The sequence below is a fragment of the Heterocephalus glaber genome, unplaced genomic scaffold, assembly GCF_053883595.1.
Source record: "Heterocephalus glaber isolate CG9 unplaced genomic scaffold, H.glaber_assembly_v1.0 deba00001806, whole genome shotgun sequence".
NCBI classification, from domain to species: domain Eukaryota; kingdom Metazoa; phylum Chordata; class Mammalia; order Rodentia; family Bathyergidae; genus Heterocephalus; species Heterocephalus glaber.
This window is the reverse complement of record NW_028258481.1, coordinates 1,872,394-1,890,381: the sequence shown is the minus strand read 5'-3', so window position 1 is coordinate 1,890,381 and position 17,988 is coordinate 1,872,394. Positions and strand designations below refer to the sequence as shown.

Sequence of the window (17,988 nt, the reverse complement as noted above, 5' to 3'; positions counted from 1 at the left end):
TTTGGCTGTTGCTAGGTGAAATGTTCTATGTGAATTAGGATAAAGTGGTTAATACTGTCGTTCAAATCTTCAACATTTCACTGATTTTGTTTTGTTGTCCCACCTACATTCAATATTGAAGTTCCTAAACTATTAATTCTGAATTGTCTAGTTCTCCCTTCAATTCTATCAGTTGTTTGCTTCACACATTATAGACTTGTGTTGTTAAGTGTGTATAGAACTCTTACTCTGATAACATTTCTTCTCTTAAAGTCTACTTTGTCTGACATTAGCACAACCACTCCTATTCCAGCTACTCCTTACATTTCTTTGTATCCTTTTACTTTCAACCAATTTCTGACTCTGGATCTCAAGTCACAAAAGATCTTTAAAAAGTCAACTTGTGAATGGATTATAACTGGATCTTGTGCTTACAGGCCAAATAATTTCTACCCTTTTTAGAGTAATAATTTATTTATAATTTTATTATTAATAAAGTTGGACTGTCATTTTGTTATTGTTTTTCTACAAATTGCATTTTTTTGTTCCTCCATTCCTCTTTCACCATTTTTGTATTAAATACATATTTTTCAGTGTTTCACTTTAATTCCTTTGTTAATTTTTTACAATATTTTTAATTATCTTCTAATTATTCTATAGTTTACTCTTCTAGTTACTCTATGGATTCTAATATCCATCTTAAATTACCATCTACTTCAGATTAATCCTAATTTAATTTCACCAAGTCATAGAAACTGCTCTGGTTTAGCTACCCTCTCTCTCCCCTCCTTTATGCTAGCATTGTCAGATACGTTACATCTATGTAGGTTATAAACCAAATTCTGTGCTACAAACATTGCTTTACACAAATTTATGTTTTTTAATTGGTTAAAAAAGGAAAAATATATTCATAAAGCCATTTACATTGACTACATAGTTACCATTGGTACTGTTTTTTCCTGTCTAGGATCACATCCTTGATCTAATACAGCTTTATTTCAGTTCCTCTCCTTGTGCTATTATTGTCACATTTATTACATCTTTGCATTTTAAAAGATCAAGAATAGAATTTGTACTTACTGTTTCATTTAGCTGCCTTTAAATTAGCTAGGATACAAGATGAGCTATACACCCCTGCCCTCTTCTATAATGGCCTAAGTGTTACCTCCATAGGGCTTTGCATTTTTTCATGGGGATTAGAATCATTACCTGGCACAGCTTCCTTTCAGCTAAAGAACTTTGCTATATCTTTTAGGGCAAAGCTGCAAATAACAAATTCTACCAGTCTTTTCTGAGACTACTTCATCTTCATTTTTGAAAGCTAGATTTCTAGATATAGGATGCTTGGCTGATTATTTTTTCTTTCAGCATTTATAGTATGTCATCCTATTGTCTCCTGGACTCCACTGGTTTTTGTTTTGTTTTGTTTTTTCCGGTACTGGGGATCGAACTTGGGAACTTGTGCTTGTGAGGGAGGTGCCAGAACCACTGAGCTAAATCCCCAGCCCGACTCCACTGGTTTTGATGAAAAGTTAGCTTAACTTTATTGTGGGTGACTTGTCCATAAGTCAGCCTCTCAGTGTGTGTGTGTGTCCCCCAGTTTCAAGAGTTTCTCTTTGTGTTTTGTTTCAGTTTGACTATGATATGTCTAGGTGTTTACTGAGCATCTTGGATGTGTAGATAAATTTTTTTCATCAAATTTGGGAAGCAGTCAACCATATTTCCTTATACGTACCTTATACCTCTTCACCTTCTTTTCCTGGGACCCTGTGAGGCATGTTGTCTGATGGCATTTCATAAGTCCCAGAAACTGTTCATTTTTCTTCATTTTGGTTCCTCTTGCTCTTCAGAATAGATTATCAAGATCCATGTTCAGTGTATGTTGAATTTTTTCTTATTGCCAGCTAAAATATTTTCTTCAGTCCTTTCTGCAAATTTTTTATTTTAGCCAATGTATTTTCCAACCCCAGAATTTCCATTTGGTGCTATTTTATAATTCCCACCTCATACTGACATTCTCTATTGGACAATCATTGCCATCTTACTTTCCTTTAATTCTTTGAACAAGATTTCATTTACTTCTTTAAACATATCATAATAGCTATATAGAAGTATGTGTTTACTAAATCCAACATCACAACTGACTAGAAAATAATCTACTGCTTTGTTTTTCTTCTGTGTAGGTAATTTGCTTGTTTCTTTGGGTGTCTTGTAATTTGTTGTTGAAAACTGGGCATATTAGGCGTATACTATAGCAGCTCTGGAATCAGATCCCTGCTTTCCAGTCAGGGCTGGTGGTCCTTGCCACTTGTTTTTATTTACTGTTCTACCTGGACTAACTGCATGATGCATGTTCCCCTCATAGCAAGTAACCACTGGATTACATGCTGAAGGTTTTCTTTTTTCTCCTCTTAATCTTTTTTTTTTCTTTTTTTGGTTTTTTGAGACACAGTCTCACTATATAGTTCAGACTAGCCTTGAACTCACAGTGATCCTCCTGCCTCAGCCTTCGAAATGCTGGGATTACTGGCATGTGCCACCATCCCTAGCTTCTCTCTTTAATCCTAAATGTAGCTCCCTGGACCAGCACAGCCTAAAGGTCAGCCAGGGAGTGATCAGGGGATGGGTCACACCTTGAGCCAGGAGCTGCATGTGGCTTGGGGAATTCAGTTAACATTGCAGATGTCTATAAGTCTGTCTCAAATTTTACTTTCTGCATCCACAAGGCCTTGTGCTCACCCCATTTGAGAGACTCGCAAGAGCCCACCTAGTCCCTGAAGTGTTAGCTGTCTGGTTCCTGAATTTCCATGTTAGAATTCTGGTTGGTCTGTTGATCTTCTACTCATTCCTACCAATACTGCAACCTTAGCTTCTTTGCTATTTTGGCCTTCTACGACTACATGCCACTAAGATGGCCACCGATAACATCTCCAGGCATGGAATTTCCCACACTGTGATCCACATAAAGGCAGCACAGCGCTCTCTGCTGCCATCATTGGTCCTAACCCTAACCCTACCAAGGCCCAGAGCCTGTGGAAACCCTACAGGCACCCACTGTTCTCACTGAGATTCTGGGATTCAGCAAACCTTCTTGATTTAATACTTCTCCATTGGCTGTATGCCTTCAGTCAAATTCCCACACTCTCTGAAGGGCTGTCTTGGGCAATTTCGTCAAGCTTTATTTCTGCTTCTGGGGAAGAGGATATGCTGAAATCTGCACTTGGCCCATTCCAGAAAGCCTGCTCACTGTGGGAACTGCTTTCCACAGGCACAAAGGAGACAATCTACACAACACTTTAGAGAAGGATGTGAGGCCTAGAGAAGCGAAGTGATTTTTCCAAGGTCCCATAACAAGTCTGCAGCTAAACTAGCAACAGAATAAGCCGCCAAGCAAGCCAGTGGCTCTTCCTCTTTAAAGGGGACGCGCAATGTCAAGAAACACCCACTAGACGGCCCCCCACCCACCCCTCTCAGAAAGCAAAATTACAGTGCAGGATCAAAAATGGTTGGCATTACTATGCAGTAACCAAGCCAGACAACGACAAGAAAATAAAATCAAAGGCCAATATCCTTTATGTGCATAAATGTGAAAATTTCAAATGAAATTTTATAAACTGAGTCGAGCAATATACAAAAACCATAATACATCACGGCCACCTGGGGTTTTCCCCCAGAATCTCAAGGTTGGCATAACATCCAAACACCAGCCAACAAAATTAAAATTTAAAAAGAAAAATATGTACTATCATCTCAGTAGGCACAGAAAAAGTATCTTAAAATTCAACATCCGCTAGGCATGGTGGTATACACTTATAATCTCAGCACTTGTAAGGCTGAGGCAGGAGGATCACTGTGAATTCACGGACAGCCTGGAATACATAGTGCCAGGGAAATGCCTTCTCAAAAAACAAAAGAAAATCAACAAACATTCTTGATCAGAAAGAAAAAAACTCAACAAACTAGCAAAAGGAATTAACCTGCCAAATAATATCTACCAAAAACCTACGGTTTATATCATAGCAAATTATAAAGACTAAATACTTACCCTTTCTAAGAAATTACACACATTGTTTCTCTTATATGAGAAAACCAGATTTTTTAAAAAAGAGTAAAGTAAAAGATAATAGGAAGTAGAGATAGTCCATTCTCAAAGGGGAAGGAGGAAGGGATGGGGATTAAAAAAGGAGTCAGGGTGTGTTACATACATGTACCAACTCCACACAAGGAATGTAAACATTATGTACTACACATATGTACTAATAAACTAAAACAAAAAGAGAAATTACACAAAAAGATACATTCTACTAGCATTGTACTGAAGGTGCTAGCAACTGTAATTTAAGAAAAAAAAACTCATCTAGATTGGAAAGGGAGAAGTAAAACTGTATTTGTAGATGATATGATTCATCTACATCAAAAGTCCAATGGATCTATCAAAAAAAGTTACTAAAGTGAATAAGTCAGCCTAACAAGGTTGAAGGATACAAAATAATTATATAAAACTAATTGTATTTCTACTTATCAATAATCAGAAATTGAATTATTTTAAATTTTAATAATACTTTAATAGTGTTAAAAATATGAACTACTGCCCAAAGATCCACAAATACTCCAAAAGATGTGCCATATATGAACAATGACAATTATAAAACACGGCAAAGAGAAATTAAATATAACCCAAATAAACAGAATGCCTTACTCATGGGTCAAAAGTCTCAATATTGTTATTGTTAGTTCTCTAAATGTTCATTGCTGTTTCAGTGAAAATCCCACCAGACATTCTGTAGACCCTTAAATAGCCAAAACAACTTAAAAAAAAAAAAAAAAAGAGTTGGACATTATTTGCTTTCAAGAGTTAGCATAGTGAGGGAAGGGTACATGAGTCACAGGAGGTAAGAGGCAGAAATGATCAAAATGTTATGTGTGTACAAATATGCCAAAACAAATCCCTCTATTCTGTATAACTAGTACGTACTAATTTTTAAAAGTCATCACAAACTAGAGTAATCAATGTAGTGTGATATTGGACTCATAATAGACAAACAGAATCAACAGAACAAAATAAGAGTCCAGAAAGAGACCCACACATATATGGCAAAGGCACAACAGTGGAGAAAGGATAGTCTTTCCAAAAAATGATGCTAGAGGGCTGAGGATTTAGGTCAGTGGCTCCGTATATGCCTCACAAGTGCAAAGTCCTGAGTTTGATGCCCAGTACCAAAAAAAAAAAAAAGATGCTAGAACAACTGTTTAACCTTAAGGAAAAAATACTTTGATTTATACTTTATAACACACAGAAAAACTAACCCAAGTTATATCATACTGTAGGGATAAAATATAAAACTATAAAAATATCTAGAAGAAAAACAAGAAAATCTTTGTGACTTTGGATTAGGCCAAGATCTCTTATCACAATTCACAAAAGAAAAAGATGATAAATTGGATCTCATAAAAATGTTAAAACCTGTTCTGAAAAGATAAGCCACAGACTGGGAGAAAATACTGCAAAGCATAATTCGAGGAGCTACTTGTGTATCGATTTTATGAAAAACTCCCAAACATACAAACTAACAGAAAAAATGAGCAAAAGATTTGAACATGACAACAAAGAATGTATGCATGGGTGGCAAATAAATACATTAAAAATGTTCAACATTATTAGTCATTAGGCAAAGGCAGAAGCAAAACCACAATGAGACACCTCTAAAATAGCAAATGTGGATGAGAACATGTGAGAACTGGAACTCTCATGCTCTGCTGGAGAAAACCTAAAAGGATACCAACTCTTTGGAAAACAGTAAGTTAAACCTGCACCTACCAATGAGGCAGCAATTTCATCCCTAGGATTCATTCCAAAGAAAAAACATCTATACAAATTCTTGTGCTCAAGTGTTCACAGCAGCTTTATCTGTAATCCCCAAAACCTGGAGATAATCCCAAGGCCCATTGATAGCTAACTGGATAAACTAATATCGATACATACATCCGAATGATGCATCAGTGATAAAAGTGCTCACTGATAAAAAGGAATGGACTAATGACAAAAGCAACAGCGTGGATGCACTTCAAAATAACTGTGAAGTTACATGAAAGAAGACAAAAATACAACCTGACTTCACTTGATAAATCTCTAGAAAATGCAAACTCATCTACAATGACAGGAAATAAACTGGTTGCTCCTGGATATGGGCAAGTGGTGGGGAAGAGGGAGAAATTACAACAAGGCGTAAAAACTGTGCTTGACAGAGCTGTTCATTATCTTGTGGCGATGGTTGCATAACTGTGTACATATCTCAAAACTCATCAAACTGCACACTTTAAATGTCTAGGTTAAATATGTGCTATCTCTCAGTAAACTTTTTTAAAAAGCATAACTAGCATCCCTAATTAGTTCTGGATACTTATCAGATATGAACTAAATGCAATACAATAATAGAATACAATACAATAAAATACAATATGATTTGTGGAGAAGTCGCCAGGAGGTTAATTAATCTAAGAATTCTTGTCGAACCTACCTCGGCTGCGGGCTTCATTAACTTGCCCTCATTCCCACTCTGGGGTTGTGAATCCAGCTGCACTCTCTTCTGGTTCGGTGTGCTGTCCAAATTAAGCGCGGGCTTCTCTCTAAACGAGTTTGCGATGGCATCGTCAACAAACACCATTTCAGTCAGCAGAAAGGCTCTGTCTCAGCGTGGTGAAGAGGGTAAATGAACCCTAAGCAGAAGCACACCCCAGAGGCCACGCCCCCGTCTCAACCCGGCCTGCCGCCTCCGCCCAGGTCGCGCTCCAGCGGCTCCGACGGCTTCCGCGCAGGTCCCCTGTGAGGGGGAAACGCGTTGGCCCACGGCTTCCGCGCGTGGGGATGGGGCCCAGCCCACGGAGACCTGGGTGACCCGGGGAACGAGGGGCGCGGGACCCCTGGGGCCGCCTCAGAGTGGCAGGGGCAGACAGGGAGGACGGTTGCACCGTCGCCTGTGGCCCGAGGGAGCCGACCTGAGGTCCCGGAGCCGAGCCATGGGCGAGCGCTGGGCTTCCCGGACGGGCGCGGGAGGCGCGAGGTCTTGGGCGGGACGAGAACAGGCTCCCCCCGGACTTCGTGGCTCAGGCCCCTGCCGCTGTCGCCCAGACCTCCCGGTTCCTCCTGATTCCGTCAGGACCGCCGTCCGCGGAGCGCGGGGTCCTGGCGCTGAGGACTTGGAGAACGGGGAGAGCGCGCGACGGGCGGGGCGAACGGCGGGGGCGGGGCGGGGCGGGACCAGGGGGCGGTGCCTCCGGAAATGCGATCTGCTCCACCCAGCTCCCGACAGACCCACACTCAGGGCCCTGTTGTCCTGGAACAGGGACAAGCTCCAGGGGTGTTTGAAGCCCACGCGGGGCCCTCCCAGGTGTCCTAAGCCAGGGTCGCCTGGAGAGACGGTTATACTCGAGACAAGGTCCCCGAAGCGACCGTTAAGGTAGAATGAGGTCACATGGTGAGGGTCTGCACAGAAGAGATCAGGGTGCAAACTTGTTTTGGGGGAAGGTCGGGAGATGCCAGCCCAGCCCTCAAGCAGTGTGAGAACAGACTTCTGCCTTCCTTAAGCAAGCAAGTCCTGGAGCAGAGGGGTAGGGGCCTGGCCTCAGGCCGCAGATGGGCCCTGCTGGGAGGAGCTGCAGTCTGATCCCAGGGACCTCCACTGACCTCTGGCTGCCTCCCCTTTTCCTGGAAGCCCCTGACCTGAGCATCTGCTCCCCCCTCCACCTGCCGGCAAGATATGCACCCAAAGCCTTCCAGTTACACCCAAGCCAGGGCTTCTTCTGGAGCCGCACTCGCCTGTTCAAACGCAGCTCCTGGGGCCTGCCATCCAGATCCAGGGGCACCGCGGTGGCGAAGCAATCCTGCTGTCTCCTCACCCAGATCCCCACCCTCTGCCCTCTGCCCCACACGCCATGCACTTGGCCCCTGGCCTCGCTCACCCAGTCCTGCCAGGACCTCCGGTGCAGTACAGGGCCTCCCAAGTCAGGCTAAAGTTAACAAACTATGCACTAGTAAAGGGAAGGCTCCCTGGAATTTGAACCAGCATTGGAGAACCTTTCCTAAAACGGATATCCAGGCTCTCTCAGACCCAGACCTCCAGTGAGACACCTCTGTGGCCTCCCTCTCCTTCCACAAGGAAACAGAGAGGGGCAGCAGCTTGCCCAAGGGCACACAGCATGCCTGAGCAGAGGCTGAGTGGGAGTCCAGGCCTCTGCACCCCCAGCACCTCACCATCTCGTCTCAGTCTGGGGTGGGGGTCCTCTCCCTGCCCTGTTTTCACCCTGCTCTCTTCACCCCGGCTGCACCTGGCAGTGCCAGCCAATGCTGAAATGAGCCCATGGGGAACTGTGAAACTTGGAAACAGGGGAGTGGGGCAAGGGGCAGAGATGAGGGGAGGGGAGGGGAGGAGCCCGGTGGGTGGGCGGGGCCCCCTGACCACCCCTCCTCACTGACCAGGGGCTGCAGGCCACAGGGACCCCGTTCTCAGCTCCAGTGTGTTGCAGCCCCACAGCCACAAGCAGCCATGGGCCCTGGGGAGGAGCTGGCCCCAATTCCTGACAGCTTCATCCTGCAGCCACCAACCTTCTACCCGGTGAGCAGCCCCCCACCCTAGCCTGGAGCCTCCTGAGAACCCAGGGTCCCCATTTCCAGGGAGCTGGGGGAGGGGGAAAGAGGCTGCCTCCTCCTGCTGCTGCTCTCATTCCTCTGTTTGCTTATTCATTCTTTGGGCGTCCAGGAGACTTGCAGCAGCTACTCCTATGTACACCCTACTAAGGAACACTCTAGTCACCTTCCTCACTTGGCTGGCTCTTCGCTGGGCCCTCTGTCACCCCCTCTGCAACCCACCTTGCCAGGAGCATGGGAAGCAGGAGCACAGGCGGCTGAGCCAGCTAAGCCCCAGCAGTGCTGTGACAGGTGAGGTCCCTGGCCACCTGTCCTGCTCAGGTGCCCAAGAGACCAGCGGGTCCCAGGTTCCTCGCTGTGCCAGCTACAAGCTGCAGCCCAGAGGCAAGCCTAGGGCCCCAGCTCTTTCTGGGTGGCTTTCGCATCTGAAGGCTGTGGGCTTTGGACAGCAACACATGCAGCCTGATCTCAGGGTGTCTCCAGAGTGCTCTGCAGAGACAGCCCCAGAGCCATAAAGGGGTTAAGGTTAGGGTTAGGGGGTTGTGTGCCGTGTGTTTTAGGAAGGGTTAGGGTTAGTGTTAGTAGCTTCCCTGTGGAAACGATGCTCCAGGAAGGCAGCTGGGCCATTTTTAGAGTCCACCCTGAGACCTGTCCCAACCTGTCCAGTCTTTTTGCTTCCTAGACCGTAGCCATTAGATAGTCTCCAGAAAACCTCAAAGCCAGGCTTCTGGGGACCAACGTGGCCTCTTGGAGACACAGCAGCAGTGGCACCCTGGGGCTGGGAGAGGGAACTGAGTGGTGCTCTGATGGGCCCAGAGTGGCTATGACACATCTACAGCCTCGACAAGGAAGTAGAAGAGAATGTGTCAGAGAAAGTAGACTCTTCCCAGTAAGGACATTTCCTCTTCAGAGTGGGAGAGCTGAGTTTCCTCTTCTTCCTTCCCCACTGCCCAGCCACAGGGCCCTGGCCTTTCCTCCCATCATTCAGGTGGCTTCCTCTCCTTGCGCAGGTGGTTCCTTATGTCACAACCATTTTTGGCGGCCTGCATGCGGGCAAGATGGTCGTGCTGCAGGGAGCAGTCCCCCTCGATGCACACAGGTACGGGCAGCACTCGGGATGGAGCTGGGGCTCCCCCACCGCAGCAGCCTCTGTGGGCTCTGACCAAGATGGCACAGGTTTCAGGTGGACTTCCAGTGCGGCTGTAGCCTGAACCCACAGCCAGACATCGTGGTGCACTTCAACCCTCGCTTCCACACCACCAGGCCCCATGTCATCTGCAACACCCTGCACAGAGGGCGCTGGCAGACAGAGGCCCGGTGGCCTGGGCTGGCCCTGCAGAGGGGGGCTGGCTTCCTCATGCTCTTTCTCTTTGGGAATGAGGAGGTGAAGGTGAGCAAGAGGGTGGCCCCCGAGAGCTGTGTCCTTCCCCCTCCACTTGGCCATGGCCCCACCTTGTGCAGTGGCACTGTGGGGAGAGGCCTGCAGAGCACCATGCTGTCCGGGCCACTCTGGGCCCCTGCCATGGCACAGAGCATACTCAGAGTGCTTGCTGGATACCAGGCACCTCTAAGCCCTTACCTTGGGGGGTTAGGGGACTGCAGATCACCCCAGAGCCTTGTGTATGCATGCGAGGCAAGTACTATCACTGATCTACACCGGTCCTCTGAGCCACTGGTCCACAAATCCAGGATGCGTGACTTTATGATCACCATCTGACAGAGATGGCAGCAGGGGACAGGGTGGCAAGCGCTTAGGCCCTTCAGCAACCCCTGCCAGAAAGATGGCAGAATCTTCAGGGCCAGGCACTGGGGAGGGAAGGACGGAGGGTGGGAGTTACCACCAGGCTCTCCCGCAAGTGTCCCTCTCGTCACCTGTCATGCTGAGGAGAAGGCTGCGCTCTGGGGCAGAGAGGGCAGTAGGCCCCACTGCACAGACCGCCTGAAGCCCTGCGGCTGCCCTGCAGGTGAGTGTGAATGGGCAGCACTTCCTCCACTACCGCTCCCAGCTCCCACTGTCTCGGGTGGACACCTTGGGCGTATCTGGGGACATCTGGGTGCAGGCCGTTGGATTCCTGAACATCAGTGTGAGTTCCCTTGGGGCAAAGACCTGGGCCACAGAGGCCTCTGACTTCCTGACACCCAGACGAGTGTGGGACCCACTCACCCTCCCCAGACCAAGAGACAGAGAAGGCCAGAACACCCATGACAGACAAAGGGCAGGGAACCTACAGTGTCCGGTGTGAATGGGGAGAGGGGAGAGAAGGCTCCCCTGGACAGGGGCACAGAGCCGCAGGCAGGGTCTGTCCTGGCGGCCGGGCTGGCTTTGGAAGGAGCAGTGTCCCGGAAGCGATGTACTCGGTACAGCAGGATCTGAACAGGCTGCAGCTGCCTGGTGCCTCATTCCACTGACAAACTTCCAAAACCTAGACCTGGGGGCCTGCCATCTGGGACTCCAACTCAACAAGCCCAAAGCAAGTATGGGAACTGTACCTCAGAAGGCAGGTTTAGGACCCACTGCCCAGATGTGGGAAGCAGGCACGGTCAGGTGGCTGCAGGGCCAAGTGGGCAGCCTGAGGGCCTGCAGGGTCCTGGATGTGCCCTTCTCTTTCTGAACAGCCGTTTGCAGAAGGCAGCAGAGAGTATCCAGCTGGACACGTGAGTCTGAGGTGTGGCTGGCCCTGTGGTTGGACAGAGCCAACCTGCTGCTCCCACTGCACAGGCCCCACTGCCCTTCTCTCCTGTGGCTGCACCTGTGGGTGGGACCTGGACTTGCCCCTCCCAGCCTCTCTTCAGGGCCATCCAGGAAGACGACAGGGGTGAGGCCTGCAGGGACCAGTGACCACAGTTCCCAGCAGGAGACCCCTTTCAGGGGGAGCTCTGGATCTGCAGAGCCACCATGCAGAGGAGTGGGGTGAACCTCATAGGACAGAGAGCAATGCAGCCTCTGAGCCTGCTTATGGTGCAGTTCTTCCCCATCGCTCCAGAGGTGGGGGGACCCCAAATTCAAGCGACCCCTCTGGGGCTCCCACAACACCTGCTGCCATGAGAGACAGAAGCCCCAGTGTCCCCAGGGAGTAGGATGACGGCCAGGACTCCCTTCCTGGGACAAACACCAATGGTTCCTGGGCCTCTCTTTCCCCACAGCCCTTCCTGCTTCAGAGTCCCCAGCTGGTGAGTGACCCCTGCATGTCCCCTGGAGGTGTGGTCCCATCTCCGGTCACTCGGAGCAGGGGGAGCAGCCAAGACGTGGGCATCCTGCAGTGGAAAAAGCCTTCAGCCTCAGTTCCCCTTCTTGTATGGCTGTGGGCAAGCTGAGCAGCTCCAGGCAAAAGCTCCAGCTTTGTTTTCCCCTTGCTCCGTTTATGCTGCAAGCAGGTACTGTATGCTTCCCAGATCAGACTCTAGATGGAGAGTCAGGGCAGCCTCAGCCCCAGCCAGTTGTTCATAGGGTGAGGTGGAATGAGCCACCACATGGCTGTGACAGTCCGGTATGCTCAGGTCCCTGGTGAAGGTTTGTCCTGGAGGGGCCCAGGCTGCATCCCACAGGCCCACAGCAGGAGCTCCGTGAGGCATGGTGCTGTCTCCAGGGGGCAGAACCTGCTGCCCCAATGCTCGGCACCCCCGAGGAGCCCAGAAGCTGCTCCTGGCAGTGGGGACCTTCCTGAGTGGCCAGGGTCACCCACCGTCCACATCCTGTCCCTGTCCTTCAGGAGCTGCCCTGTTCACGCACCCTCCCCCAGGGACTCTGGCCTGGACAGGTCATCATAGTTCGGGGCCTGGTCTTGCAAGAACCAAAGCAGTAAGTATCCAACCAAGCATTACCTCTTTAAGTTTCCCAGCGCCACCGTGTAATCCCTTCCTGCAGGTGAGAAAACAGCGCAGAGAGCCGTAGGTTGCCCAAAGTCGTAGAGCCGGTAAAAGTCAGGCTGTGATGGGGACCAGTGCTTCTTGCAGCAGATTCTCCTGTACTGGTGCCTCCATCAGGTCACTGAGGAAAGCAAAAGGCCTTGCAGGCCCAGGCTGAGGCCCAGGGAGCACACCTGGCCTTGCACAGGGACGGGAGATTTGATTTAGGTGACCAACCCCGGGAGGGACAGCTGGGACTTAGGGTTAGGAAGCCAGGATCCAGGAGGCGGCACGCTATTGCTAAATGGTGCTGCCTGGGTCTTCCTCCAGGGGCCGCTCAGACCCAGGTCTGGGGCGCAAATCTGGCTGGACCAAGGCCTGGGTCTGAGTGCCCCCTGGAGGAAGAGCCAGGCCAGCTGACTGCCTGGAGGAAAGGCCTTGCTTTCCATGGCTTTTCCAGGCCAGATTGTCCGTGTTGTCACCTGCTCTGGTCACCTGTAACTTGTGTGACCCCAGGCAGTAACATTTCCTCTCTGCCCCAGGCTCCTGATCAGTCAAGGGTTCACAACAATTCAGGCTTTGGGTGGTGCTCAGAACAGTCCACTACATGGGTGGTGACGGAATTACCTCGGAGTAGGGGATGGGGGAGAGGGCAGCACCTGTGCTCTCCCTGCATTGCCGTTGTCTTATTTGAAGTTGCTGACCTCACCTGGCATTTGCCCCTCTGCCACGGCCTGCAAGGCTGAAGGGTTCACGGAGTGAAAAATGACAGTGATGGTGAGAGATTAAGAAAGGCAGACAAAGAGATTTAATGAGGTATAGCCGGGGCCACGTGGGGCTCTAACTCCTGATGGGAGGAGAAGACCCCAAGCAGAGGGCCGCATGTGTGTTTATAGTGGTAGAGGTGAAAGGGGCTGGTCTGTAGCTGGAGCCACAGTGCAGCCAAGGTCTGCAGGACCCAGGCTTGGTTTGCTGGCAAATGGGAGGGGAGGAGAACTCCTCTTCTCCGCCAGCCCTTGCTCCACCACACCCTCTTGTTGACTGATCTGCTCCCAAGGGGCCGAGGGGCCGAGGGGTCGAGGGGCCGGGCCGGGGGGTGGGGGGGCCCGTGCCTCCTCTGCAGGAGAAGGCGAGTTAGGCCTGGCCGTAGTGATCTGCAGTGCATCGCTCCCATCACCCTTCGAGCTCCTGACACAGGTGAGCTCTGAATTACTAGGCTGGAACAAGGGCTCCCAGAGCCAGGTCCTCTCTCAGGCAAGGCGCTCTGTGTCTGACTCTCCCTGCTGGAAGAGAAGAAAGATGGTCCCAAACTGGTGGAGAAATAAAAAGGGGTTTGGTGACCAAATACATGTCCCTCCCCCAAAGCTGGGAGGCCTGATACCAGATCCTTGTCCCAGCTCAAGGTCACATGGTGGTTGTTAGTGACAGCAGCTGTGAATGCACTGAGGTGCGGTGGAAAGAAAGTCCCAGAGCCGTGTCATGCCGGGTCTTCTGGTTCTCTCTAAAGAGAAGTCAAAAGCCATCTTTTCTATAAACTCGGTCTTTGAATGTATCGTTCATTTCAAACAAAAGACTGTCAGAGAGCAGGCAGAATATTCCCGAAGGCCTGCTCAGCTGTGGCCTACAAACATCCATCCAGACTTAGCCCTGCCTGGCCTGGCAAGCCGATGGCAAACACTAGGCGGCTGCTGCTTCTGAAACAGCTGAGGCCTTGAGTCAGATAGAGGAGCAAGTACAGGACAACCAGGTTCCTTTCCAATGCAGATCTGTTATTATTCCTAAATTACAGATAAGGAAACGGGCAGAGAAATTGCATGACTTGCCTGAGGTCCCAGGACCAAAAAGAAAGCAGCAGAGTCGGCTCTAACCACTGAGCATTTGACTCCTGGTGCTCAGTTAACGTTCAGTACATACTAGCCACCACTTTTGGGAGGGGGGCAGGTACTGGAGATCGAAGTCGGGACCTTGCCCTTGCGAGGCAGGTGGCAGCACCATTGAGCTAAATCCCCAGCCGGCCACCACTTTTTATATCCAAATTTATCCCCATTTTCAGAGGAGAAACTGAGGCTCTAGCTAGGTGATACTCCACCCCCATGGCCCCTCAGTCAGCAGAGAGGTCAATCTCAGCTCTAAGCCTGTTCTCCCAGCTTCTCTGCACTGTGAGGCATCAGGCACTCAGCCCTGGGACTCCCCCCATCCCTGCCTGGTACTCGGTGTCCTCGAGTTAGGGCCGGCCAAACCCTGCTCTGGTCACATCCTGCAGCTTCACACTGAGCCTAAGAGATGAGGCTGCCCGGATACCTGTGATGCTCAGGGCCTCCTTCTTGGACCACACACTGGCCTGGGTCTCTCCCTGGGGACGCAAGACTCTGATCTCGGCGCCCTTCCTCTTTTACCCGCAGCGGTTTTTCGAGGTGGGTCAGAGCCACATGGCCACATCCTTCCAGAGGGAGCCCAGTGCTGGACCCCATAATGACCTGGTTACCCTGTGGTGGGTGGACAGGTTGGACGCCCAGGGCTAGGAGCCAACAGAGAGAATGTCTATCTGCTGGCACACAGCCCTCTGTGAAAGTGCCACCTCCCTACCTCTGACCCAGAGACCAGCCACAGTGAGTGCAGGCAGGGACTCACACATTGCTTAGGTGAAAGCTCCCCAAATGAGTCAAGAGCACAGCCAGGGTGCAAACCACTTTGCTGACAGCAAGCAGCCCAGTGCAGTTGGCAAAACGGGCCAAGGCCGGAAGACCCTGGTCAACAGCCATGCTGGGCTGATGATCAAGCTGAGCCTCCAGGCCCAGTCTCCATGTCCCCCAGGACAGGGGTCTATGTGGACACCACTCACCCACATGGCCCCTTGCCAGGTGCTGCTCCTGTGCCAAGAGGGTGGGCTGAAGCTGGCACTCAATGGGCAGGGCCTGGGGACCACCAGCCTGGGCCAGCAGGCCCTGGAGAGACTGCGGGAGCTCCAGGTCAGCGGAAGCATTCAGCTGTACTGTGTCCACTGCTGAGAAGCTCTGGGTGGCCCGGTCCAGAAGGGGAAGCCAGCCTGGGCCAGGGCCTCTCGGTGTGGCACCCACCTGTCACCACTGTGAAGGCTTCGTTCACACCTAGGTTGCAGCCTGGGTCTGCACCAGCCTGAGATGGCACCAACCCTGTAGCTCCCACACCCGGAGCTGGGATTTGACCTGGCTTCCTTTGGGGCCAACACTACCCATAGGGGAGTCTGTGAAGCCTGCTGAAGATTCTCAGAAGTACAGGGCCCTGAAGAACTTGGATGTTTATTCTATTCCTACCCAGTAGCTCTGGAGAAACTTGCCCAGGCCAGCAGGTCACTGGTCCCAACCAACACTCAGACTCCATCTTTGACATCTGTCCTTCCCAGGCCCCAGCATCAGCAGAGAGGCTGGTGTTCATGATCTTATGAGCCTCAGGCTGGGCCTGACATGCACTGCCCATGCTCATTCCATCCACCAGCTTCTGTCCATGACACAGGCCAAAGCTGTGCACGGAGTTTCTCCAGAGCAAGTCGGAGGACCATGCCTCAGAAACACACAGTAACAACAGGCAAGAGACAGAGAGGGAGGCCTGTCTTGCCCTGTGGGATGTCAGCACAGGCACACAACCAGCCTACATTTCCTCCACCGACCACATGGGAGACATGGGCCCTAGGTTACTGGGTGGCCCAGGTGGTTTGTGCCACCCTGATTCCTGTGGGTTCGCTCTATGACATCCACACAAGAGAGGAATTGCCAAACAATGCATTTTTAGAACTTATCCATCATTGAGTGACACATAAAGAAAGAAAGGACATAGAGAAACTGAACCCATATGATGGAATGGCTGAAATGAGTATTTTTATAGTTTTGTACCCTACAAGCAGAGAGCAGTAGCCTCTGCTCATCCATTTACCAGATTGATCTATCATAGGGAGAATCTTAGTAAGTTCCCCAGAGTAGAGATTTCATAGCAAATCACCCTCAGCATAACCCAGGGGAACTGGACATCAGTGAGAGACGTAACTGAGTAGTGACCACCTAGAAACCAAGGCACTGGGTTCTAGACAGGATCTAAGCCAAGGAGGAGCCAACATGCATGCTGGATGCACCAGGGGCTGCAGACCCAAGGCCAGAGTGAAGGGAAGACTACAGGCAGCTTCACCGTGACACTGTCACTGAGCTGTGAGCAAAGCCTGTGCCACTGCTGAGTGTGTACACACTTAGGACTGGTGTGCTATACAAAATGAATTTAACAGACCAGACCTGAGGCACCTGCTCTTAGAAATGCCTGCTTAGAAAGCTGGCCTTGGCTGACCTCTGGAAATGGGACTGTAGGCAGTTCCCACACAGACATGGAACTTGCCCTAAATGAGTGACTCTATGTACGAAGACCAGGGTGACAGTATGGCCCGTGCTGAGCGCCTGCCTTCCTTCTGGGAGTCAGCATTCCTATAAATGCTAGGCAGAGAGCACCTACATCACTCACCTGCCACAAAAACCCCAGACTTCTGGACGCAGGAGATACCTCTGGTAGACAACCTTAGGCTTGTAGTTACAACTCCCAAAGGAGGAATTTGCAGGTCCTGTTTGTGACCCTATTGAGGACTCAGAAGCCTGCACCTGGCTTCCTCTAGATGCTTCCCTTGGACCTTTCCCTTTTCTGCTTTTGCTTTGTATCCTTTGCCCTAAGAAATCTTAGCTGTGAGTCTATTTGCTAAGGCTTATGTGTCCTCCTAGTGAACCAGTAGATATGGAACTGACTTCAGGCACCCTCAAAACGTATGTCTTCTTGGTAGATGGACTCTGGACATTAGGTGAAGTCCTTCATTACCTTCTTACTCTGAAGTAACCTTGGCTGATGCTAATGAGCCACTGTAGTGTTCTTTGATTCTGTTTGCATATACATCTGTTTCTATGGTACTTTTGACCTCTGTACACTTTTAACTTATTTGTATCTATATTAACCTTTTACAGTAAGTCCCCACCTTACAAATGAGTTTGTTCCAGGAGAACATTCATAAGTCAGATTCCTTCATAAATCCGACAAACTGAGTCTACTCATCTTTGACACAAACGTACAATGCAAAGCATAAAGAAACACACAAATACTGTAAACTATTTTTACTTTTATAGCACTTTAAAATGATAACAACCAGCATATAGGGGATTTCATGGAGTGAGCATCTACGAATGTGCATAATGCAAGGTCTGTTTGTGAAAGTTCACAACTCAAATGTTTGTAAGTCGAAGACTTAACTGTACTTTTAACCTGTCTGCTTGAATTCCGTTTCTTGTATATAGCGTGTAGTTAAGTTATAGTTTCAGATTCAGTTTGTATTTTTAAAATCCATTCTGAGGGCCAGGGATTTAGCTCAGTGGCACCGTGTCTCCCTCGCAAGTGCAAGGTCCTGAGTTTGATCCTTGGTACCAAAAACAAAATATCTATTCTGATCATCTCTTTCTTTTAATGGTTTATTTAGACCACTTACACATTTAAAATAAATGCGATCTGATATGATTGAA

General features: G+C 49.5%; 2 protein-coding genes across 6 annotated transcripts in view; one reads left to right on the top strand and one right to left on the bottom strand.

The window, feature by feature from the left end:
- Positions 1-7,239, bottom strand: part of Plaat5 (phospholipase A and acyltransferase 5) — a 33,292-nt gene extending 26,053 nt beyond the window's left edge. Inside the window, exons 1-2 of one of the 3 annotated variants that reach the window (XR_015448312.1) lie at positions 6,976-7,204; positions 6,498-6,800 (exon numbers count right to left, since the gene is read on the bottom strand). Coding sequence is in view for 2 of the 3 variants with exons in the window: in XM_004874433.3 (XP_004874490.2) it covers positions 6,498-6,644 (147 nt within the window). In the remaining variant the exon portion in view is untranslated. Of the gene's footprint in view, positions 1-6,497; positions 6,801-6,975 lie in introns of all 3 variants that reach the window. The other 2 variants (XM_004874433.3, XM_087203811.1) reach the window with 2 other exon arrangements.
- A 15-nt stretch (positions 7,240-7,254) lies between these two features.
- Lgals12 (galectin 12) lies at positions 7,255-17,988 on the top strand. Of its 3 annotated transcripts, none has more exons than XM_021251868.2 (10): positions 7,255-7,436; positions 8,503-8,591; positions 9,634-9,722; positions 9,800-10,013; positions 10,588-10,707; positions 11,240-11,278; positions 11,768-11,794; positions 12,334-12,422; positions 14,733-14,883; positions 15,331-17,988. In XM_021251868.2, exons 2-10 carry the CDS (start codon positions 8,523-8,525, stop codon positions 15,475-15,477), a joined length of 945 nt encoding a protein of 314 aa, XP_021107527.1. In that variant the 5' UTR covers positions 7,255-7,436; positions 8,503-8,522; the 3' UTR covers positions 15,478-17,988. The 3 variants fall into 3 exon arrangements, with proteins under 3 accessions (XP_021107527.1, XP_021107524.1, XP_087059936.1); XM_021251865.2 differs by having other exon boundaries at positions 7,426-7,587; XM_087203810.1 differs by lacking the exons at positions 7,255-7,436; positions 8,503-8,591 and adding an exon at positions 8,736-8,914.

Bases quoted from the DNA above. Each gene is read 5' to 3' on its own strand.
- Lgals12 (XM_021251865.2), top strand. From the start codon at position 7,452: ATGGTGAGGGTCTGCACAGAAGAGATCAGGGTGCAAACTTGTTTTGGG. The intron at 11,279-11,767 runs GTGAGTCTGAGG...CTTTCCCCACAG, and splicing joins GAGAGTATCCAGCTGGACAC to CCCTTCCTGCTTCAGAGTCC. The intron at 12,423-14,732 runs GTAAGTATCCAA...CACATCCTGCAG, and splicing joins GTCTTGCAAGAACCAAAGCA to CTTCACACTGAGCCTAAGAG.